The 25069-nt window shown below is 38.9% G+C and overlaps 1 protein-coding gene across 8 annotated transcripts in view; it reads right to left on the minus strand.

The window, feature by feature from the left end:
• The window catches only part of EYA4 (EYA transcriptional coactivator and phosphatase 4), a 273415-nt gene that overhangs the window by 231060 nt on the left and 17286 nt on the right, over positions 1-25069 (minus strand). For all 8 annotated transcript variants that reach the window (XM_032339478.1, XM_032339479.1, XM_032339477.1 and 5 more), the window contains exon 2: positions 13704-13803. In XM_032339478.1, coding sequence (XP_032195369.1) covers positions 13704-13736 — 33 coding nt within the window. In that variant the 5' untranslated portion in view covers positions 13737-13803. The remainder of the gene's footprint in view (positions 1-13703; positions 13804-25069) is intronic.

Consider the following 25069-nt stretch of genomic DNA (forward strand, 5'->3'; position numbering starts at 1 on the left):
ACTTCGCAGCCAAATTATTTTTCTTCTGTTAATGCTGATTGAGCAGTAAATAATAACTAGGAAAAAAAACAAACATGTAAAATAAAGTGTTTCACACCTTTGCTTGAGCTTTCTTAAGTGACACGCCTCTACCAACTTCAATATAGGCTCAAAGGAAAGCAATTATTTCCTCAGCCTCTAAATGAAGCAATAATTCAACTGCAGTTTTCAGGGGGCAGACTTCAATTTCAACACATTAAGAAGCTGTTTAGGGAAATATGCAAATTTTAGTGTTGAGGTTGAAACAAACCAAAAATTCTCATTTTGCAACACAGTGCTGCTGTGATAGCTTTGGCTTGATAAGGTGCTCAAGCTTCTTGGCCTTCACTTTTGCATCTGTAAAATAAAGGATTCAACCAGTGTAACCTCTAAAGGTCCCACCACTTGTAGAACAAGCCCTCAGTCTTCCCTATCAAACATGTTAATATGAAAAGGAGATAGAGCAGCCAGGACACTTAATGCAAGACAAATGTGATCATGTAAAAAATCAGCAGAGACCCCTAAATCCACCTAAGCCATTTTTTAATGAAAAATAACTGACATACAATATTATGTTTGCTTCAGGTATACAACTCAGTGATTTGATATTTATCTGCATTATGAAAGAGTCACCACAATAAGTCTAGTTACCACCTGTCACCATACAAGGTTGTCACAGCCCCTTTTTTTTTTTTTTTAAAGATTTTATTTATTCATTTGACACAGAGAGATCACAAGTAGGCAGAGAGGCAGGCAGAGAGAGAGAGAGGAGGAAGCAGGCTCCCCGCGGAGCAGAGAACCCGATGCGGGACTCGATCCCAGGACCCTGAGATCATGACCTGAGCCGAAGGCAGCGGCTTAACCCACTGAGCCACCCAGGCGCCCTCACAGCCCCTTTTTAAATCAGTAGATTGAAAAATAAATACCATCTATGTTACCAACTTCAGTCTACCCCTTCATATTATTTCTGATGTGACAGACTTTTGAATTAAAAAAAAAGATATTTAAAAAAAATAAAAGACCAATTTTTTTTCTTCTTATGTATGAAAATTTAACGAAATTTTAAAATTTTCTTGTTGTTGAAGGCAAGGGTCAGGGTGGAAAACTAAAAAATATAGAGCATTTTCCCACCTTACAGCTTATATTGCAGGCTCAGGAGCCAGACTGCCCAGTTAAAATCCTGCCCCCCCGCCACCTGCGAGCTGTGTGACCCCTCCCCTATAAACTGGCAGATAATAATAGTGCCCACCTCAGCAAGAGAGCTAATTGAGTTAATATACATAAAGCACTTAGAAAGCCAAAGTGAGGACTACGTAGCTGTGAGCATCTGGTGTTCACAATCCAGTTATAATTCACTGGCCTTGTGTGTCCACTGTAGCACTTTGGGCAAAATAACGGAAGCTAAGGAAAGTAAGTAGTCAGTGTTTGTCCTTCCTTTTAACTCCGCTTTGTTGTTTTTGCAGAGCTTCTACCCTGCTATCCTGGTTCCTGCCAAGAAAGCTGACGTGAACTTCACATACTAACTCTTGTAGGGGTATTCACATTCTACAGAAGTCTGGGCAGAGAAATCAGTCCTCAACCCAAGAAGATATGAAACGATAGAATTTCATGTACTTTGAGACAAGTGCTTTTTCAGTCTGACTCTTGTCAAATTTGACACGATCACATCCAAATAATAGGCTCTTCTTTTCATTGGAAATACTGATATCCAAAGAAAACACAGCAAACAATTTCTTCCAGAGATGAGAGGCATTTTCATTAACCACAAAAGTGTTTGTTTTCTCTTGTCTCTTTGTAATGGTTTCAATGTTAAAAAAAAAATAAACTTCCAATGCTAACACAAGGTCTTTAGTCTTAGTCAATGTGACATACTTTGCTAAAGAAAACTGAAAATATCTCAACAATCTATGTATTGAGATCTAAGAGATCCTCTATCATTTTTTAAAGTAATAGCTATTGCTAATCTTTTTTATACCACTTAAGTCTTTAATCCTACCATGCTTCCATCCATTTCCTGATCTTGTCTGAACAAATGTACTTCCCTCCTGTTACTAAAAAAAAAAAAACTGAATGCCAACAAGGGAGAACACCCTGAAATATTCAAAACTACAGGCATTCCCTACCATTTTCAGAGTCAGAGTGTGCTATCCCTCCCTCGTCCCAATGTTATCTTCTTCATTCTGACCTCTACTGGGCTCCGCTATCGCTTCTGCAACAACGGGAGCCCACTGTGCCTTCCTCCCCTGTCATCAACCACACACAAGCCTCCTCTTGTTTGAAAGAAGTGCTCCCTTCAATTACTGCTCTGTTTCTCTTTAAACACACAAGCTTCCTCTTACTTCCTCCTCTTCTCTATACTGAGCCTCCGAGATGTCTCTTCTTACCAGAACTCAAGTGAGACTGCTTTCCAAAGTACCACCAATGACCTTCTAGTCAACCAATGAGACAGCCTTTTTCTCAGTCCCCATTCTGCTTGACCCCTCGAAATGTCAGATAGTGATGACCAGTTCCTCCTGAAAACTGTCTTGGTTCTTAGCTCTGAAAACAGTATTTTCCTGATCTTCGTTCTGTTACCCTATCTCTTCTCTCTCCTGATCCATCTTCCTCCTTCCACCTCAGAAACATGGTATTCTCCCGGGTTTATATACATAAACCAGACATCATTTCCTCCTATATACAGAGCCTCAAGGAAGATACTGCTCTGCTCGACAAGGTCAGCCCAGACATCTCTTCCATGTACAACAGAGATTCACCAGCTGCTTGTTTGACACGTTCTCTACAGTTCTAAATTCAAACACAACTTTCTCTTTCCTCAAGTCACTGACACTTACTCTTGAACCTTTGTACTAGTATCCCCTAACCTTGAAACTCCAGGATAATCCTTGCCTTTTCCTTCACCAACATCTACCACCCGCAATTCCTCCTATTCACTCTGTTTGAATGGTTACAAGTTCAGCAAAATTTTCTCTTCAAGTTCTCTTCCTTGATTCTTTCCTTGATTTCTTTCCACTGTCACATCATTAGTTTACACCAGAAGTTGGTCAAGTATGGGCCACAGCCTGCCACATGCTGATGTAAATAAAGTTTTATTAGAACACAGACATGACCATCCATGTATGCATTGTTTATGGCTGCTCTCACACTCCACTAGTAGAAGTAAGTAAGCTGTATGAAGACTTTATGGCCAGAAAATCCCAAATTATTTCTTGTCCTACCTTTCACCAAAAAAAAGGTCTGTTCACCTGGTTTATGCCCTTTTCAGCTCACATGTCAACTGCTTCAAGATCTCCCAAACCATCTTCCATGCCCAGTTTCACACCTTGACTAATCTTCACACCATCTGGTTAATTTTCCTAAAATATCATTTAAAAAATATTACTCTATTGCTCAAAAATTATGTAACTTTCCATTATGTCCAAGATAAAAGTCCCAAAAGACAACACAGTATCTTGCAAATCTCTATAATTCATGTAGTGACAAACATCATGCTAGACATGAAGCAACATATAAATATCTAACCTTGACTTCAAAGATCTTTTTCAGTCTGGTCTCAGGATTTTTCAGCTGGTTTTCCCACCACCCTCCACCTTCATTCCCACAAAGCTCTGATTCAGAAATTCTAATTCATTCGCATTTTTTGTACAGAACTTATTGTCCTCTATTTTATGCTTCTTAGACTTCACTCCGACTATCTGCCAGGCCAGGATAGACCTTCTTGTGTCCAATTTTCTCATCTTTCAAGATCCAGTTAAGGTATGATTTAGCCTATCTATAATTCTTTTCTTGACCTTTTTTAAGCTGCATAGTACTTATTATTCTCCACTGCTAACTTGGCAATATTGTTTTGCTTTCTTACCTCTATATGAGACTGTGTTTGCCTTTTCATCCCAGTTCCCTCCACAATTTAGTATAGCATATCACAGTAAATGTTCAGATAAACCTCCTCAAATATTTTGTAGGGAATACATACATAAGCAAATAGCTCACTGAAAGCAGACATAACAAAGACCAGTGATTCTTGCCTCTACCCAGAAGACCTCCATCCACATCTGTAGCCATTTTCAATTGTCACAGAAGAAAGTTGGGGAGGGAAATGAATGCTACTGACACCTAGTGGTAGATACCAGAAATGCTTCTGTACATTATAGAAGGCGCAGGACATGCCCCCACTGCAAGAAACCATCTGGCCCAAATTGTCGATAATGCCGAAACTGAGAAGCCCTGAGGAAGGTCAATTCTTTGCTAATTTGTAATGCCTAGAAACCTCACATCTACAAACACAGCAATCAGAGACCAATAAATATTTGTTGACTGATTTCTAAATATTTATGGTTTTGTTATCTGGATCGAAATGCAGAGAAGTGAATAACATCTCAATTCTTATTTAGCTGTATCTCTTCCTTGAGAGAGTCCAACCCAGTAACCAGTAATGCAGATATAATATGTGATTTTTGGAAAATTTGGAAGAAAGCATATTGAAAGAAAACTTACTGATTATGGTAACATACAGTATGGCATAATTTAGTATTTATAGGTATCATGGTATCAAGCAACCACCTTAAGTAAACTGTTGCCTCCTTAAGCTCTAAATGTGTGTGCCCCAGAATTCAGTCCTTTTAATTTGTCTCTATTTAGGTTTACTCTCTCGGTGATCTCAACCCAATACTCTTTCTTTAAGTAGTGCAGATATACTAAAGCTTTCCAAATTTATATTTTGAGTCCAACCTTCTCTCCTGAGTTCCAAATGGTTACATCTAACTGACTTCCTAACATTTCTACTCAAATGTCTAATATTAGGTCAAACTTAATATGTCTGTATGAACTCAGTTGCTTAATACTCTCCTAGAAATCTGTCCTCCCCACAGTGTCTCGGCTACCCAGCATCACTTGATCTTAGGGTTCTGTCATCTTGACCTGAAGCCTCCTCCTCATTCTTCATCTTAGAAGAACATATAGACCAAAGAATCACGCAGCAGTCTCTCACTGCTTCCACCTGGAAATGATATGTACAGCACTTCCCTTTGTATTTCATTGGCCAAAACTAGTCCTATTGTCCTATCTAAATGCAAGGAGGCTAGAAAATGTATTTCCCAATGCACCAGAAAAGAGGAGTATGAAACAGCATTGGTGAAAACACAATAATGTCTCTGCTCCCATGTCTAAAACTGAACTCCTGGATCTCCACCCTCAATGTGTTCCTTATAAGTTAACCTGACTCAATAAATGCCATGCCATCCTTCCCACTGCTCAAGATGAAAACCTTGAAGCCATCTTTGACTCCTTTCTCTCACTACTGACCCCCAACCCATCAGCAAGTCTTCTGGCTCTACCTTCAAAACATATCCTGAATCCAGTCGCTTTGCACCCCCCACGCCACTGTTACCTTGTCCATTTCACATCTGGGTACTGCAACAACGCAGTTTCTACTCTTGTCATCATAACTGTCATTTTTAATAAGGAGACAGGGTGGTTTTTTAAAAACTTCAGTCACATTATGTCGCTCCTAAGCTCAAAACCCTCCAACTGCTTCCCAAGTCGCTGAAGCTAAAGCCAAAGCTCTTAAAATGGCCCCCAAACCCCTACATATTCCACCTCCACCTCACACTTCCAACCTGATTACTTGTTATCTCCACCTTGTTTTCTCCACCACAGCCACCAATACTGGCCTCTTTCTATCCTCTGAACATATGAGCTGTGCCACCAGCTCAATTTCATAGTTGCTATCCTCTCTAACTAAGCCCACGTTCCCCAGATACCCATAGGGCTCACTCCTTTACCTTCCTCAAGTCTTTGCACAAATGCCATTTTCTCAGTAAGATCCTGACTCCTCTTCCAAAACTGGAGCCTTCCCTTCCCACCTACCTTGGGATTCTACCCAGAATTTCCTAGCCTCCTCTCTACTTTACCTGGTTTTCCACCTTACACTTATTATCATCAACATACTCTACGTATTTACTGTTCATCTCCCCCAACAAGAATATAAACTCCATGGGAATAATAGTATTTGTCCATTTTGTCCACCATGGATTACTAACATCTAACACCATGCTTCAAATACAGCACTTCTTCACAAATATTCACTAAAGAAATCAGTTGCCACTGTCCAAAACTCATTTTAAGATAAATTTAGAACTCACGGGGCTGGGTGACTCAGTCAGTTTAGCGTCTGACTCTCGGTTTCGGCTTGGGTCACGATCTCATGGGTTGTGAGATTGAAGCTCAGAGCTCAGCGTGGACATTGCTTGGAGAGTCTCTCCCTCTGTCCTCCACACACTTGCACGCCCACGTGCATGCGCTCTCTCTCTCTCAAATAAATAAATCTTTAAACACAAATAAAATAAAATAGGGGCACCTGGGTGACTCAGTGGGTTAAATCTCTGCCTTTGGCTCAGATCATGATTCCAGGGTCCTGGGATCGAGCCCTGCATCAGGCTCTCTGCTTGGCAGGGAAACTGTCCCCACCCCACCCTCCCCCCACCCACCGCCCTCTGCCTACCTCTCTGCGTACTTGTGATCTCTGTCAAATAAATAAATAAAATCTTTTAAAAAATAAAATAAAATAACTTTAGAAGTTGAAATAACACCTTACAGTCTTATATGAAACAAAAATTGGGGGGGTGGACAAAAATGATGTTACATTTATCTTTTAATCCTCAGTTTAACAAAGTTCCTGAAAGAGAACATGGACTCTTTAAATATTTCTTTAACTGAATTTGTTGAATTGTCATTCAATTTTCATACATTCTGCTATCTTATGATTGTCTGCTCAAAATATTTAGTAATGAACTTTACACAGTGGGTTTGTAATGATGGGAAAATAACTTCTATTTCTCACCAAGACCCAGGATATTTAAACATTTGCTCTTTATTTGAATAAGCTGAGATCAAGTTGAGTTTTAATGCATACTTAAAGACATCAAGTGTATTGAAGGGTCTGAAAACCATTTAAGTTGATCAAAGCAGGTAAGATAATACATTTACCAGTATAGGTTCTGGAAGGGGAGTATGTAAGCCCACATCCGTCAGTGCAACATTCTAGCTGTGACAACCCTGAATAAGATCTCCAAGATCAGCTTCAGCCTGCCCTGTGGGGCAGTTTAATGGGATGAGTCACATAAAGCACTATCAAGGAATGCAAGCTCTTTTCATCAGCCAACATTTTCCGTTTGCTGTATACCTTACAGCAAAAGTTCCATTACATTAATTTTCCCATTTCTCAGAATTATTAAAGCAAGAAAGAAATATATTACATTTATATTATAAACAGTTATTTTCATTTTAATTGTTAAGACAGAATTATTGGACAATCAAAAGACCATATGTAAGTTGCAAATTCAGATAAGAGACTTTTGGTACCTGAAGATATTATGGCTCTTATTTGCATCTATACTCTCCAAGCCAAGTGCTCAGAGCTTCTGACAACTGTCCAGCCCCAGATCAGCAGGTGTGAGCCTCTCTGTCACTCCCACTCCTGACCAAGTCCATGGCAGGTTGCACTAAGATCATAATGTTTCTCTTCCACTGAGCCAGGAGGAAGCTTTAAGATCCTTCTCAACAGGGACAGCTGCTACCAGCTGATCACAGGTGACAGAAGAAAAGCCTAACATTTAATCTCCAGATTACAGCAAATGATATACAGTCACAATCCATATTCTGTACTCTGTGGGGCTTTCCCTGTCTCCAAGTGTATTCTAAAATTTGTAGAGAGGTTTTAATAAAATTAAGTCATAATTTTAGAAGGTCATAAAAGATGATTCATTGAATCTTTTTATGAATCTTTAACAGCCCCTGGGTGGCTCAGTGGGTTAAGCCACTGCCTTCGGCTCAGGTCATGATCTCAGAGTCCTGGGATCGAGTCCCGCATCGGGCTCCTGCTCAGCAGGAGCCTGCTTCCTCCTCTCTCTCTCTCTGCCTGCCTCTCTGCCTACTCATGATCTCTCTCTGTCAAATAAATAAATAAAATCTTAAAAAAAAACCACAAAAACAAAACAAAACAAAACAAAACAAAAAACATAGAGATTCAGAGTTAAAAAATTGTGCAAAATGAAAGAGTAAGACTTAGTGACTAATAAAAATTAAAATTTAAATTCACTGTACCTACTTTTTAGATACTCTATTATATAATTGCAAAGTAAAGATATCACTGGCAATTGGGAGTTATAACAGTTTTGAAAGTAATTTACCTTTAGCCAAAATTCCAATGAACTCTGAAATATACTGTCCCACTGAGTGGTGCAAAAACACCTGTTGTGAACATGATTCTTCTGACTAGTTTAAAGGTCGAGTTCTTCCTAACAGATTTGCAGCCACAAAAATAATTTTAGTTAGATCGAAATAAAATACATTACATGATGATGCTCAAATTGATTTAGAGTATCTAAGACAAAAAGCAATAAAATAATGGGATTCCAGGATTTGGACAATGCCACATTATCAAAGATAAAAAATCAATTTAAATTGAAGATAATCAAAATAATTATTTTATAGCAAGGTGTTGAAACATTGACAAACTGTTGATTCTGAAGCTGTACGTCTAAAGGGTGATTTGGCTGGCATGTCAATTCCATACAACAGCTAAAAACTGTCCAAATCACTCAGAAAAGAGCACAGGTTTTTAAAGATGGGTTAGTGGCTATAATCAAAATGATCCATAGACTCTCTAAGAACAAAGAACTGGGGAATAAGTTAAAGTCATTTAGGATCCTAAGGGAAACAAACTGAGACAGAAAAGAGATTAATTTATTAAACTAACTTTAGAATTTTAATTTGCATTATTAAGTTAGTAAATTTGATGTAAAAAATACTATTAGTATCTACAAATATACATAAGTTTCTAAAAACACTGCTGCAATATATATATAAAATGGATCTAATGGATGTGAATTTACACCTCTATAAAGGAAATACATCATCCATAACAAGTAAAGTGCTTCAAGTTAAGAGTAACAATGTTGACATATATAGGAAGTCAGGCCCTTAATGTCTAATAGTAGGGAATGCCACCCTAGAGTAAAAACTTTATTCTCCCTCAGTCTACTTGGTAATCATTAATGCTTTACTCCATAACCCACCAGTACTTAAAATTCACAAGCAATATTTTTTTCCCCAAACTTCTAGTTTGATGATAAATTTAGGCAATACCCCCTCTCACTTTGATATGAATGAATAAGATGAGGAAAAAAGTCTATGGCCCATCATTCATATAGGACCTCAATATATCTCAATGTGTAAAGATAGTATAGAAGCTATAAAAACAATAAATATTGCTCAGTCTTTATTTGAATACAGGGAATATAACATATTTCATAGTATCAAAGGAACTTCTTATTACTAATATAGTTACTGCTATGCATAATCTAGATTCATATTTATTTCTATTAATGATAGTTAGTTAAAAACCAGTCAGCTATAACTGGATATAAAACTGTTTCTAAATAATTAGAAAGTTCTAATATAGAATTTCAGACAAATATGAAAACTAAACCTTACTTTAATTGGTGACCTCCTAAAATTCCCTAGATGTTCTCAGCCAGACTGTAAAGTAAGATCCAGATATAATACAAAAAAAAAATTAAGAACCACACTTTGTTTTGATTACATGCTGCTGTGTGTATTATATGTTATGTGTAATTTTTTTTAAAAAATGTAAATGAAACATGAAATCATGAGTCAGTAATCCATTTTGAGAATAACATTTTGACTTTCTAAAATTCATCAGGCTATTCAATAACATACCTTAGTATGTAACAGTATATAGAAGCTTTTGAAGAAAACATTCATTAAATGACAGCAAGAATTGTGCTAAGAAGCAAGGATACAAGATGAACAAGACTTGCAATGACTCTTAAGTAGTTTATAATCCAGTAGAAAGGTAAATAAACAGATAAGATTTCAGTTCTGTGGGGTAAGTCCCAGGATGGAGGTAAATGCCATTGGCAGCACATTGTAGAGGCCCCTGACAGTCTGGAGAAGAAAGAGGCCATCTCAGAGGGACAGAAGCCCATCTCAGAGGGACAGAAGATCTGGAGTCTTCCAGATCTACTAGTTACCTGCGTGGAGCAGAGGCCCACCTGGGAAGAGGCTACATACAGCACTAGGAAAGACACAGAAACCTCAGAGGACCTGTAAGATTCCAGGAACCAAAAGAAGCCAGAAAGAATACCAGAGAGCTAGAGGTAAGCTTCACTGAACGCTTGGGACTTTCTCTTATGCAAGAAAGGGCCTGTGAAGGATGTTAAATAGAACAGCCACATGATCAGGTATGTACTTCAGAAAGACCACTCTAGAAGCAACTGAAAGCAAAAAAAGACAGTCAGGAGATAAAATAGAGATCCAAATGAGAGCTGTAGCAGAGTGAACACTTTGAGAGAGCTGAAAAATTAAGATAAGACAAGAGTTTGAAATGGAGATGAGGAGAGTAGGATGAGTCCCTGCTTTCTGACCTAATCTACCCCAGGGCTGAGGATGCCATCCCTGGAGATGAGAAGAACCAGAACAAAAAAGAGGGGTAGAAAAGTTGGGAAAGGAGAGCTTGTGAGTTCAGTTGTCATATGCTGAGTTTTTAAACCTATGCACCTCCAGGCAGGGCTGTCGCCAGAAGGTAATTGGATATGCAAGAATGAATGCATATTCTTTAAAGACCACCTGAATATGTCAGGTAATTGTAATAACAGCTAACATTTACCATGTTTCTACTTTAAGCGGGGCATATGTTAAGCCTTTCATATAGCTTCTTTTTATTATCCTCCCCATGCTACACATGAAGAAGAGTTTAAGTAATTCCCTTATGGTTACAGAGTATTGAAGTGTCAGGGATTTCTGATTTCAAGCTCAAGTACTTACCCACTATACTATGCTGTGTCTGCAAAATCCATTATAGGTTTTAGGACCAGATAAACATGGGTTCAGTTCTAATCTCTGCTACTTAACAGCCAAGTGACCCTGACACTCTCCAAGCCATAGTTTCTCCACCTGTAAAGCAGTGACCATAACAATTACATCACAAGACGATTCCATGGAAAGGAAATATGGAAATGCCAGACTCAGTCTATATGTGCAATAACTGGTACCCACTGCTATGCCTATGCCTAAAGAAGAAATTCTTCTGTGATCTGAGCAAATTTCCTTTCATCTTATTATGAATTTTCTTTTCATTCTACTCTATTTTTCTGTATCTTAATAAAGACTATGTATCGTTTTTCAAAATATTTGAAACATATTCTATAAAATTTAATGTTATTTAAAGATTTCACTCAAATAGAAATCATTTCAATGTAAAGGGGTTGATTCAATTTTTTTGACATTTCTTGTAATGATGAATGTCAAAATAAGAAAACCCCAAAACCATAAGTCGTGCTGATGTTCTGGAAAGAGCTTTGGACTTGGAGTCAGAAGACCTGTGTGAAGTCCCAACTCAGCCGTTTACTAGCCATGGTATCATGGGTATGTCATTAACAGTCCCAACGGTCCCTCTGCGCATGTCTGTTCTTCCAAGTCTAAGGATGCTGAGGGAGAAAGGCTTTACAAGCTTTATAAAACCAAGACCCTTAAGTCATCAACACTTGACACAAACTTCAAGTTTCCTGTGTTTTAACCCCAAAGTGCCCACTCTTTGATGGCCCGTCAAACCACTCCACAGAGCAGGAGCTCCCCGTTTGACTCTGACCAGATGATACCCCTCAGGTGGAGGGTTCCATGTAAAGTGTGGGGGGAGGTGGGAAGTGGGCAGGGGATGGGAGTGGAGAGCATTCTTTCTTTTTCTCAAAATCACCCCCATTCTCACCACAAATTCAGTAGCTAAGTTTGAGTCAAGAAGCCAGAAAACCACACCAGATTTCCGATTTTCAAACCTGGCTGCACATTAGCAACACCAGGAACTTTAAAAAAAAAAAATTTGTTTTTAAACATTGAGCTCCATAGTCCTAAAATAATGCCAGAGGAAACTATGATTTACAAATGCTGGGTTTCACTTTGTAAAACGTCGTATGAAGTATCTTGCATAATAACCTCATTCTAATGTTAAACATAAAAACATATTCCCTTTTCACCTACACTACATTGAAAATAAATATTCCTTCTCGAGGATACACACGCAATGAGATCCGCCATCCCTGTCTGCCAGGACTGCACCCGCATTAGTTTCATGTCCCGGGCTATCCCAGGGTCTCAGGAAAACAGCAACAGTTGGTCAATCTCTCTCTCTCTCTCTCTCTCTCTCTCTCACACACACACACACACACACACACACAGACACACGTACACATGCATGTGCACAAACCTTTAAGTAACCCTCAGTGTGTCAGAACAAAGTACAGATCAACAGTGGCCCTCTCCTGAAGCAGCACCACTAAAATGACATTATTCACTCAGGTACGTATATGGTCTCGCTTACAGACCTCTGACACCACTGGGATCCATAAATCCATAAACAAGCAATGGTGTGGGTGACATCATGCTATCATCCATTTTGTTGGAGTCCACACTTCGATAACAAGCATTTAAAAAAATAACTACTTGGAAGCCCCCACCTCCTAACTGCTATTTGTCTAGTCAGGAAATTTTTGAAGAGTAATATCTCTACCATTTGACAGATCTTTTTTAAACTTTTATGGTTTTGTATTTTTTTGTTGTTGTTGCATTGTGATGCCATGTAAAATTAAATAATTTTACTTTATTTAAGATAATATACCATGAAATTATGCAATGGTTGTGTCTGCTTGTAAATTAAAGACTTGGTTATCACCTTTTCTTTTAAATGAAGTATTTTTAGAATCAGATTAACTTGAAAATGGCACACAATACACCAGAACATAGATTCATTTGTATTTCAAAACCAAGCTGGTCACAGAAGTATTTTCCAGAACCACATGATGATACACAAATGCACTCTTCTGTTCCTCATAGAAACATGAGACTCTAAGATCCAGTCGTGATCATACAAAGAACAAGGTCATAAAGAACATAAAGAACAAGGTCAATCTGCATAATACACACTTGGTAGGTTCCCATATCTCCTCACTTGTGACACGGCTAGTGGTCTGTGGGAGCAACAGCTTGAGGCACAGTTGGCAGTAGTGTAGGAGTGTGAGGGAAGACCTCCCCCCCACTTCTGTTCCACACACTAACGTATCAGTGCCATGGAGACACAAATAGTGAGTTAGGAGCAAAGGCCACATAAACTCTTTCGCTTTGAGAAAGCAGAATCTCAGAGTGACTGCCACCAATCTTGTGCATTCTTCACTCTGCAAAGAACTAGCAACATAAGGCAGTCTGAGAAAGCACAGGACGACTGTGGCTGCCATCCCCGAAATGAACAAGAGGTATGCTGCTAACACACCTTCTCCTGTTATGCTTCTGACATTCAACACTATATGCACCACCTAAGCATTTCTGGGATAAAATGAAATAAAGACGGTTTGCAAAATTGTTTAGATTGTTGAAAATACTTGGCATGATTTAAATGCCCTAGTCTTTCTACCACTAGCTTTCCAAACAATTGATAGAGACCTCAAAATGTGACCTCATTAAGCAGGAATGGAATAATATTTCCAAAGAAGAGAATTCAAAATTTTATATATATGTATTTTACAAAACTCTTTGATTTTTATAATATATTGCTTTTAGTATGATTTTGAGTGGTTCTGTCACAACTTTTTTCAGCAAACTGGAGACTGAATGAGACTTACTGATTGCTCATTTAAGTCCTGGGAGTCTTCCATGTGGTTTTCTCACTTCTCCAGCCACCCCCAAACAGAAGCAGCTTCCTTCAATTAAAAAGTGGACTATCTAAAACAAAGAGATGGAAACAAAGAGGAATAATGAAAAGATTTCTTTATTTATTTGCAAATTACCAAAGCACACTATGATTTATGCAATAATGGATAATCCACAGGAGCATTATTTTCAAAGAACAATACTCATTAATATTATCCATATCTTATAGACCCAATGACCTTGAAAATCACACCATGGAAAATGGGAATATGTGAACAGCTACTCAGGACAATTTTGGAGACACAGTCTGTAATAAACACTTAGAATACTGTTTCGCTGAAAGAAAAATCGGTCGTTAAGCTATTGACAGATTAAAAATTAAGAGTCTGCATCAATTGTTCACTTTCTGAAGTGTATGAATTAAGAAAATGCAGTATGGGGGCCCCTGGGTGGCTCAGTAGTTTAAAGCCTCTGCCTTCTGCTCTGGTCATGATCCCAGAGTGCTGGGATCTAGCCCCACATCAGGCTCTCTGCTCAGCAGGGAGCCTGCTTCCTCCTCTCTCTCTGCCTCCTTCTCTGCATACTTGTGATCTCTGTCTGTCAAATAAATAAATAAAATATTTAAAAAAAAATACAGTACGTATCTTAATATGACAGCTTGCTGTAAAGGAAAATTTGTCTAAATTACCAGATGATCATCATCCAGTGTTGAAAAATAGAGTATCATAAAATACATGCTCAATTTTAAATATAGATTAAAAATAACACTATTACAATAAAGAAGGCATTACAGACATACATGGGAAGGACAATTCACTAATTAACCTTAGTGAGACAGTCAGTTAATTATTCAAAAAAGCTCATCTTTACTCCATACCATATATTTAAAAATTTCCAGGCAAACTGAAGTGTAAAATAGCTCTAAGAAAAATAGGCAAAATTTCTTTCAATACCCAGATGGAGAAGGATTCTGTAACAGAAACAATGAAATACAAAACAAAAAAGCCAAACAGCCTCTTGAATCCCCTCACACCTACAACAAAAAAATCATAAAAATTAAAAGATAAGTGAAAATACAAAAAGAAATACTGTACAAATATCAAACACAATAATAGGCTAATATCTTTAACATATAAAGAACTCTTAAATGGAAACAGAAATGCTCACACATCCCTACAGGAAAATGGTCCAGCATCACAAAACAATGCTCAAACTCATAAATAAATACAATGCCATTTAAAATAGTGATGATGCATTTGTGGTCCTTCAAATCCTAATTTTAAAAATAAGAAGAATATAAATTTTTAAAAATTATGTAAAAAAATGGTGTTTCTCATGAACATCAATTAGATATAAACTGCTACACTCAAGGACTATTTAGTGGCATCAAAATTCTCTGAAGATACAACTTAAGTGAAAGATTAGTATTCCAATAAGTGTTCTGCAGAAACAACTCGGTTTATTTCCCCAGTTTATTGAAATACAACATACACAGGTGTTTTGCTCCATTTTACAAACATCCATTCATACACTCCCTACTACAAGCAGGCAGATGTGGCTTTAATTTCTTCCCTTTTCCACGTTGCACTATTTTCTACAAAAACAAATCTAGGACTTTCCTTATTAGAATACAAGACGTTCTAAAAATTACAAAGGAAATTTAAAATGTATCTTGTAAATTGTTTTATGCCTAAAAGACCCAGAGATACAGATTAAAGATTTTTTTTAATCTGAAGAGTTAAAAGTCATAAAAATAGGAACGTAACTTGTATGTATGTAAATTGACAGTGTCCATGCGACACTGATTAAGTATACTCGCGAACCAGGAAAGCATCCCTTTCAAGAACAACACAGTTTTACAGCGTATACGATATGTAGGAGGAAGGGTAAGTATGAAGCACACTGAGAGGTATGGCAGCATGCATTTGGACTCAGAAAGACGAGCAGGCAGGGAGTTCAAGATGTACAGATGTTATTTTCTGTGTTGGGGGTGGACGTGAGAAACGGTGAATGGACAGCCTGGGCTCTGCTCTTCCCTCCTACCTCCTTCCTCTTTCACCTCCCACTCTTCCCGTCTCCTTAAGGACGGTTCAGGGCATCTGATCTGGGTCATTCAGCCTCATTCTTACGGATCTCTTGCTTGCTCCTCCTGTCCTTGAAGTCCTCCATCTGAATCCTCAGCCTGTATACTCTTCCCTACCCTCGTGACCAAGACCATTCAGGCAGGTTCACCTTGGGTCTGGGCACAGCACAGTCATTGCAGGCCACTAATCCGCTGATGCTGACCTTGCTAAGACTGACACCTGCCCGCCTCAGGAGCCCTTCCTCCATCCTCCCAGAGGGCAACTGTGGCGGATCATCTCCTTTAGTGGCATTTTCTCCTCACTACCTGGATAATAGACTGGCCAAATACTCCTAAGGCTGTTATTTTAAAGAAGTACCACAAACCACATATCTCTGACCAATAGAAATTTATACTCTCATAGTTCTGACAGCAAGAGGTCCTAAATTAAGGTGCTGGAAAGTCCATGCTCCTTCTCTAGACTCCAGAAAAGGTTCATTCCTTGTCTTTTTCTTGTTTCTAGTGTTGCCCACAATCCTTGGCATCCTTTGGCTTGTAGATGCATCACTCCAATCTCTGCTTCCATAGTCAATGGTATTCTCCCCACCCATCTCTCCACTTGGCCTTCTTCCGTGTGTGTGCATCTGTATCCAAATTTTCCTATTCCTAAAGGTACACCAGTCACTGGTTTAGAACCTACCCTACTCCAGTAAAGCCTCATTCTAACTTGATTCCTTCTGCAAAGACACTACTTCCACAGGTGAGGGCATCAGAATTTGAACATATGTTTTAGGGGATCCAAATTCAACCCACGATATAGCTATAGTTACCACACTAAAATGATTTTTAAGATGTCATCAAGGTTTAAGTGTAGTATTTTCAGAAAGGATATCTAACAATTAAAATAAGGATATGGATCATTAGGAAAGAAGTTACTGTTTTCTAGAAAGGACCACCATCTCAGGACAATGGTAATAACTCAAGAGAAATTAAAAATTAAGGCTTCAGAAGAGATGTTGAAACATAAAAGAATTAAGCAAAAGCCAGTCTTTTTTTTTTTCTTTTTGTTAACCCCCCACTGAGAATCTACTTAATGTTCCAGTTGGGAAGCTATTTGCATTAATGTTCCATGTTACAACATAATACTTTGCTTTATGTTTCCTTAAAATTGAGATTGTTACTTAGTTTAACTTCTTTATGGTAACATGAATTTCTTTTTTTGCCAAACACACTAAGGTACTAAAATATTATGAGCCCAGTGATTTTATATTCTTGAACCAAATAAAACTACCTAGGTTAATTGCAGACACAGTATTATTTTACATCATAATTTAGCATTGGTTGTTATGCTAAATCTTTTAACATTTCATTTTCACAAATATATGAGAAAAAGACAAGAATGCTCTTCAAATCAAGTAAAAGAAGTATTACTTCATAATAAAGATATAAAATTAAGGAATAACAATAACCTCGTGCTGTTTTATGAGGTAATAATCTAGTTCCCAGCTCTCTTTCAAGGCCATTCTCCCAGAAAAAGGTGAATTTAAAAAGGAATAATAACAACCCCACCCATTCCATGTTAGATTTTTTTTTCTCCTGCAGTCAGTTTCTCAATACATAGTAAATGGATGATATCCTTTTCTCCAACTCTGCTTTAGAGAAAGTGAGCTATAAACTCCTGTGTCTTAGAAAATTAGAATTAAAAAAACCAACATCTCCCATAGTTTAAATACATAAGGAGATTCTGATATCCAGTTATACGACAATTCTCAGAAACAGAACAGGGCGGACGCCTGGTCCAGGTGGGGGAGACAGCAAAGAGAAAAAGAAGATGTTGAGCAATGTTTGAGAAGTTTGTAGACTTCATGATCCAGTTCTCACCCTTTTGACTGATCTTTCTAACCAAACCCTCAGTGAAAAGGAGATTGTCCCAGCACGCTTTGGCAAATAAACATGAACGTGGAGGGGATGGCTTTCTGCACCAGGGCTGGCACGGGACAGGGACAGAGGCTGCACACGGGAATACTATATCTCTGGATGGCACACACATGGCGCAGCCTCCCACGGGTCATTAACGCCAGACCCCTGGGCTTTGTCACGGACTCCTTGCCCACTCCTTTCCAATTCCAGAAGTGACCAAGTGCTCTCAGTACTTCATAGCGTTCATTCAAATCTCTCCACGTTTCTCTCATGGCTGCCATAGAAGTTCAAGCCATCAATGGCCCTCGTCCAGATGGGAGCAAGCGCCTCCTGGGGGTGTCCTTCCTCCAGAGCGGCTCCCTGGACTTGACTTCTCTTTCTTTTTTTTTCCTAGATTTTAAAAAAATTTATTTATTTTTGAGAGGGAAAGAGAGACAGCACAAGTAGGCAGAACAGTAGGCAGATGGAGAGGGAGAAGCAAGCTCCCCCCTGAGCAGGGAGCCCAATGCAGGACTCGATCCCAGGATTCTGGGATCACAACCTGAGCCAAAGACAGACACTTAACCGACTGAATCACCCAGGCGCCCCACAGACTTGACTTTTTGCAGTGCAGCCAGAGTAATACTTCAGAGTAGAGATCTAATTGGATTCTCTTAAAACAAAGTAGATCTTGACCCTTCCTTTAGGATGAGCCAGAAATTCTTCAGTCAGTCCTACTTGAAGCTGGGGCAGCGTCTAACAGAATCCATGCAGGACAAGCACTAGTTTGCTGCCTTTGCTCCCTGGGGCCACTACCTGTCCCAGGAGGGAGTTCTGAGGGAGAGCGCCACCTTCCTCCTTCTCCTGGCTGCACACCATTCCCTCATCCCACCACCACGGGCACACTCACCACAGCGCCTTGCAGCCGACAGAGAGGACTACAGCAGAGTCTCCTGGGAGGACGTGTGCACAGTACCGGCTCTGCGATAGTATAAAGGAAGACGGAGTGGGGAAAAGACTACAGCCCCCACCCACGTGCCCAATGCCTACAGTATCCTGAGGGAAAGTGGAAGACACCCATGTACATGGCCGTCCGAACCAGTTCCAACCCCAATACAGACGCCCGACAAGCGGAGGGAGGCCTATGGAGAGTCCCACCCATAACCACAGATAAGGCCCCCTTTAAACTTAGATGGGGCTTTGAAGAATCTATGTACATGGGCAGAATTTCCTGGGCCAGGAGAGGGTGTCCTTCCATTACATTCTGTCATCCAGAAAAGCTAATCTATTGTTTGACTTACAGGTTTTCAAAGGGCAGGTACATTTTTGCAAATGTACTGTGTACAAAATGGCTCTTTGCCCACATGAGGCTATCGTATAAATATACTGATCCACAGCCAATATTTCGCACCTAACCCGCTAGACTGCACAGTTCCTTCCAAGTCATACCAGATTACTTGTATCAAACGATGCATCACAATCCCTTCTTACTGCTTAGGATAGGTGTGTGGGAAAGGATCAGGCTAGTCCTCCCTCAGTGGCAAAATCTCTGGGGCATTAAACTGGGGCATGCTTGGGGTGTCTGGGTGGCTCAGTTGGTTAAGGCTCTGACTCTCGGTTTCGGTTCCTGTCAAGATCTTGGGGTCGTGGGATATGATCCCCATGTTGGGCTCCATGCTCAGTGTGGAGTCTGCTTGAGATTCTCCCTTTCCCTCTCCCTCTGTCCCTCTGCCTTCTCATGCTCTAAATAAATAAATAAATAAATAAATAAATAAATAAGATCTTAAAAGGGGAAAAAAAAAAACCACTTTGGCATTCTTTACAGACATGTGAACAAACTTGGGTCTGCTAGGGAGAGACAGAAGAGAGGTGACCCAGAAAGAGTAGTAGCAAAAGAGAAGATGGCAAGAAAGTCCTGGCAGAATTTAAGGACCTGGATCTTATTACTCCTGAAGTCTCCACTGTTTCTGTGCCCTTCCTGCTGCTTGGCTGTTCAATTCTTCCTTGGATTCCCTGAGCCATCCTCAAGAGCCTTCAATTAAATTCCCTCCCTTACTGAGTATACTGCCTGACATAAAACTAAAATTGTAGAGGAAGTCAAACAACTTACATTATCGTTACATTACTCAGATATTATAGCTGGACTCCAACTGTCAAGAGGGCATCGCTTTCACATCCTGCACATCAAGTCACCTACACTGCCCTCAAAATTTTACAAATGGGTCTGGGAAGCTAAGACAGGCACCAGCTGGTTCCAACAGGTCAAGCAGCATGCCAAAGAGGGAAGCCAACAGCACCAAGGGCACCTAGCTCCAATTCTACAGCCCACTGTTCAGAGGAGGACATGGACATTCTTTGACCATGCATGTGACACCCGTCCCTACCTGTGCAAAAGGAAAACAGCAAAGGTGTCCAAGAGACAGATCAGGGTAAGCAGTAATGAGGACTGTGCCTTGTTTCCATCTCCTGAACTGAAACCAAACTAAAAACCAGACGCCAAGCTCCTCTGACCCGCTTTGTAGAGCATGAACTTCGCAAAATAGTCCATATAAAGCAAAATGTTTAGAAGAATGGGGTTAATTTCTCATGCTAAAATTATAACCATCTCAATCTCATGCTAATCACCTGGGTCATTAGTGATAGGTTCATTTTGGGGGGCAATCATCTTCCTGGAATTATAAACTATGATCCCTTATTTTTGACAAGCAAGGCCTGCCAAGTTTGTTTTATGTTGTTTGTGTTTGTACATTGTTGCTGGTGGGCTAGTTATCCTAGAAAATGCCGACCCAGTTCTATAACTGGACAGTCCCAGAGGAACCTCTGAAGGGATTCTGGGCTTGAGCAACTTCTGTTACCCTCCAGATACTCAGGCAGACTCTGCAGGCTCACGGGCTGCGTCCGTCGCTCCTCCCAACCTGGATGTCACAATTACCCTGTCGAGCTTTCTGTGTACCCTGGAATGGTTCATCTAGCTCTGCTTGTCCTGCAACCTGGCAGGAAAAACCATTTGAGCCCTTTCTCAGAAATAGTCTGTTTTTTTGGCCATAAGCCTCTCTTTCATACCTGCGAAACATTTTTGATGAAGAATATATTGACCCTATGTATTACTTAACACACGTCTGATGACTTTATGCCTCTCTTGAGGAAAATCTGTTGCACTTTGAGAGAATTTAAAAATATATCTCCTAAATTTAGTATTCCCCTCTTGAAACCTGAGAGGTAGAAAAGATAGTTTTGCTAGAGAGAATATAAATTTAGTGATTCCGAATACTTCTGGATAAAGCAGTTCTGCATGTGAGTCCTTGCTTCCTCACTGGATAATGGTATGGCTTTGTGATAGTTCATGATTGTCTCTAAATATCATTCTCTTCATACATAAAATAGGAATAATAATGATACCTATTTTGTGTTATGTTGAGATTAAATGAAACCATGTATTTTTTTTTTAAGATTTTATTTATTTATTTGACAGACAGAGATCACAAGTAGAGAGGCAGGCAGAGAGAGAAGGGAAGCAGGCTCCCCGCTGAGCAGAGAGCCCGACGTGGGGCTCGATCCCAGGACCCTGGGATCATGACCTGAGCCGAAGGCAGAGGCTTCAACCCACTGAGCCACCCAGGTGCCCCGAAACCATGTATTTCAAAAATACACCCCATTCGATTATTCGTGACAGAGTGGACAAAGATCTCTGCTTCTTTACTTTGCTTCCTATATAATCAATTAAAACATTTTAATATTTTTACTGTACAGTAAAGTATTATCTATGCAATTTCTTATGGAAATGTAAGGATTTTAAATTCTGCTCTACTAAGAATATTGTATTAATCAGTGATCTCCAGAAAGTGCATTAACTGCCTATGTTTAGAGAGTAGCCAAAAGTTACCAGTCTTTGGCCAATTCTCTGAACTTAACATAAGTTTGTTAAAATGAACAACATCTTAATTACATTATTACCATTTACCCTTTTTAGTTTTTCATTCTGTATAACACCAAAGTTGTGGCTGGTTTCTTTAGTGTTGAGAGACTGATGCTGTCAGTAACAGAATTATACATCCATGTGTGAAAGAGAAGGGAAAATATTTTCAGAAAAGAAGTTTTGAATTGGTAAAAGCAAGGGTGAGGAGCTAGACATTAGTAATAGCAATGCTATTACTATATTTTGGTCACTAACATGCAAACAAAGGATGACATATATCATAAAATTGCAGCAACACATCTATCTACTCTGGATTTCTGAAAAACAAGATGAATAGTAATGAAAATTAAGGAGCAACATGAAGACTGTTGTAGTGATCTAGATAAGAAATCAAGGGAATCTAGACTGATGTGATGGCTGAAAGACACCTGGAAAAAAGGTGGTTATGTGGGATAACATAAAGACAAATCAAAAGGATATAAAAAAATATGTGAATATAACTCCTAAGGCAAATATGATTTGCAGGTATCACATGGTGCTGAAAATGTATCATACAGAAAAGTTGAAAGGAAAAGGTATTTTTTCTTTGTGTGTTATTGTTTTAGTTGTCATTAATTTCACTTATGGAGATGGGCAGGAAACAAAGGCAAAAGGCAATGTATAAAAAGAAAGTCTGAGAATTCTGTCTCTTTTACTGAAGGAGGGCTAGAAAACTCAGCCCACCATCTGACTCAGCAAGGAAGCTTGTTGTATGATGGAGCCATTGGGAAGAAATAATAATTACTTATTATAAAGTAAATAATTACTTGAGATAAATCAAAACCTCAGTCTTACTCAAATGTAAATTTTAAGTTGTTACTGCCTCTCTGGTATGGAAACCTCAAACCAAAAAACTAAAAATCAAGACTGATCCAGAGGCCTGAAATCCCCAGACTCCAGGGGAAGTAGATGCAAAATTATCCCACAGGACAGGAAGGATTCTGAGAGAGAAATCCATCAAAAATGATAAACTAGGGACGCCTGGGTGGCTCAGTGGGTTAAGGCTTCTGCCTTCGGCTCAGGTCATGATCCCGGGGTCCTGGGATCGAGTCCCGCATGGGGCTCTCTGCTCGGCAGGGAGCCTGCTTCCTCCTTCTCTCTGCCTGCTTCTCTGCCTGCTTGTGATCTCTGTCTGTCAAATAAATAAATAAATAAAATCTTTTAAAAAAAACAAAACAATAAACTACATAAGAAAACAAAATGCCGCAGAAACAGCAATTGCAACAACAGAGAAACTAGGATCCAAAATCTGAGATTATAGGACCATCTGAAAAAGAGAAGTATGCTTAAAACAAAGAGATAGAAGGAATACAAACAATATTGAAGGAAACCCCCACTATGAAAAATAAATACATAAATCTGGGAAAGAACTATAAAAAAATGTTTTCTTAAAACTATATGCACTGAAATCTTATAAAAGAAATGAATGAGTTAAATAGCAAATTAGATTTAGCTAAAGAAACAATTTGCAAAGTAGAAAGATAGAAACTAATAAATAAACAAAAATTCTCAGGAAGTACGTAGCCCCTTGAGTGAAATTAATGGTAACAAAAAACAGTAACAATGCAAACATGTATTTTTCTCTCATATCTTGCATATCACCAATTTCTCAGGAATCAAAGTGTGACAACTGAGAGTCATCTTTTGTGGAGGGGGGCGGGGGTCGTGCAGAATCCAATATATAACAAAGTAAACATGAGAGATACAAAATATGACAATAAATTTGACTTACCTAAAGCCAAATTACTTGCTTGAATTCTGTCTATAATGAATATTAGTTGGGGGTATAATTATATATGATGCTATCTGCCTTCCTAAAATTTGGGACACTTGAAATTTTTACCTAGAGTTTTAATTAAGGCTGGATCCAAAGTTTGAATACATTCTTCCCTCTCAATAAATCCCCCTCTGGCGTCAGGGAATAAAGGCATTCCACTGACTTCATAACTGCATTCAAAATAGAATCACATTAACAAAAAACTGCATTATAGCTTCTAAAAACCCAAGAACTTCTTAAGGGCTAAAGATATAAGAATTCAGAAAATAATATCTTGAATAAATTTGGTGTGTTTTAATTCTATATTGTGCTTCCTTGTATGTTCTGACTTCAAGAGAAACTTAGAATATGAATGGAATCTATAGGGTCTTATTTCTTTGTCTCAGGATCATAAGGAATATAGAAATAAGTGGGGTTTATTTACAGAGTGATCATATGTGTCTGTAGATAGAATATTTGAAGCTTCTTAGCTCCAGGGAAATGAACCACTTCCTTCTTCTCTTTCCTTCTTTCAGTGTTTCCTTACATATTAGTTCATAGATCTACCTTTCAGAATTTCCACTCTAGTCTACCCACCAGAACCATAAAGCATAAGCTAAATCCTGCTTTAATATGTATGGCAGGCTGTTAGATATTAAGAGAGTGCAATCATTCATGTCACCCCTAAATCTTTTTTCCTCAAGTTAAGTACCCCTAGTTAATAAGACTACATCTTTAATAAAAAAAAAAAAGTCCTTGTTTCCCAAAAGGGATTATGGGAGAATTCACTCAGCCACAGTTGCGGGGAATGCATAATTGCCTAGGAAATGCATTAAATGGAAGATAGATATGAACTAGGTCATAGTGCATCATTATTTTTAGACCATTCAATTATAAATTGACTTTAAATTATTACAGATCAGCATTAATGTATAGCAAATAGCAAATATCATATTCATACCCAGCCAAAAACGAAAAGGAAACCCAGTTGGTTGAAATGAAAATTAGTGGCAATAAATTTTCAAGGCAATGAGAATGAACAACCTTAGGATTTTGTTTGTTTGCTGGTTTGCTGAAAACCAAATTATTCTCCAGGAAAATTTAAAAAGAGAAAAGACTAACGTTTAAGCTGCTGGGAAGTTTGGTTTGCCCAGAACTTGGACGTGCCTGGGCTTGTTTGTAGAATCGATGGCTTAGGCTCCCAAGTGCTCTTGGGCCTGAGGAGCCTCCTGGGAAAAAACTCTTCCCAGGAAAGAGCTGGTGAGCCATAAAGCTGGAGCTAAGTGTGAGTCCTAAGTCTCAGGGCTGCAAGCAAAGAACAAGAAAACAAACAAACCAACCCCCAAAAACTGCCCACTAAATTCTGTAGAAGAGGTCGAGGGCAGATGGCACCCCTGTATTATCTCGATTCTCTCTTATAGGGTACTGTGCTGGGGGAAGGGACTGGAGACTTTCTCCTTTGAAGTCACTTGCGGCAGCTGTTCAAGGAGAAGTGAGATCTGACCCAGAGAAATAATATTTCCTGTAAATAGGACTCTCACAGTTTGGAGGAAAAAAGAGTGAAGAAAGCTGGGGGAAAAAACTGGTTAAACTAGTAAGTTAAACTAGTAAGAGAAAGATCACAATAAATAAGAATTAAAAATGTGAGACGTGAAACTCCAGAAAA

This window comes from Mustela erminea, chromosome 4 (assembly GCF_009829155.1).
Source record: "Mustela erminea isolate mMusErm1 chromosome 4, mMusErm1.Pri, whole genome shotgun sequence".
Taxonomy (NCBI): Eukaryota; Metazoa; Chordata; class Mammalia; order Carnivora; family Mustelidae; genus Mustela; species Mustela erminea.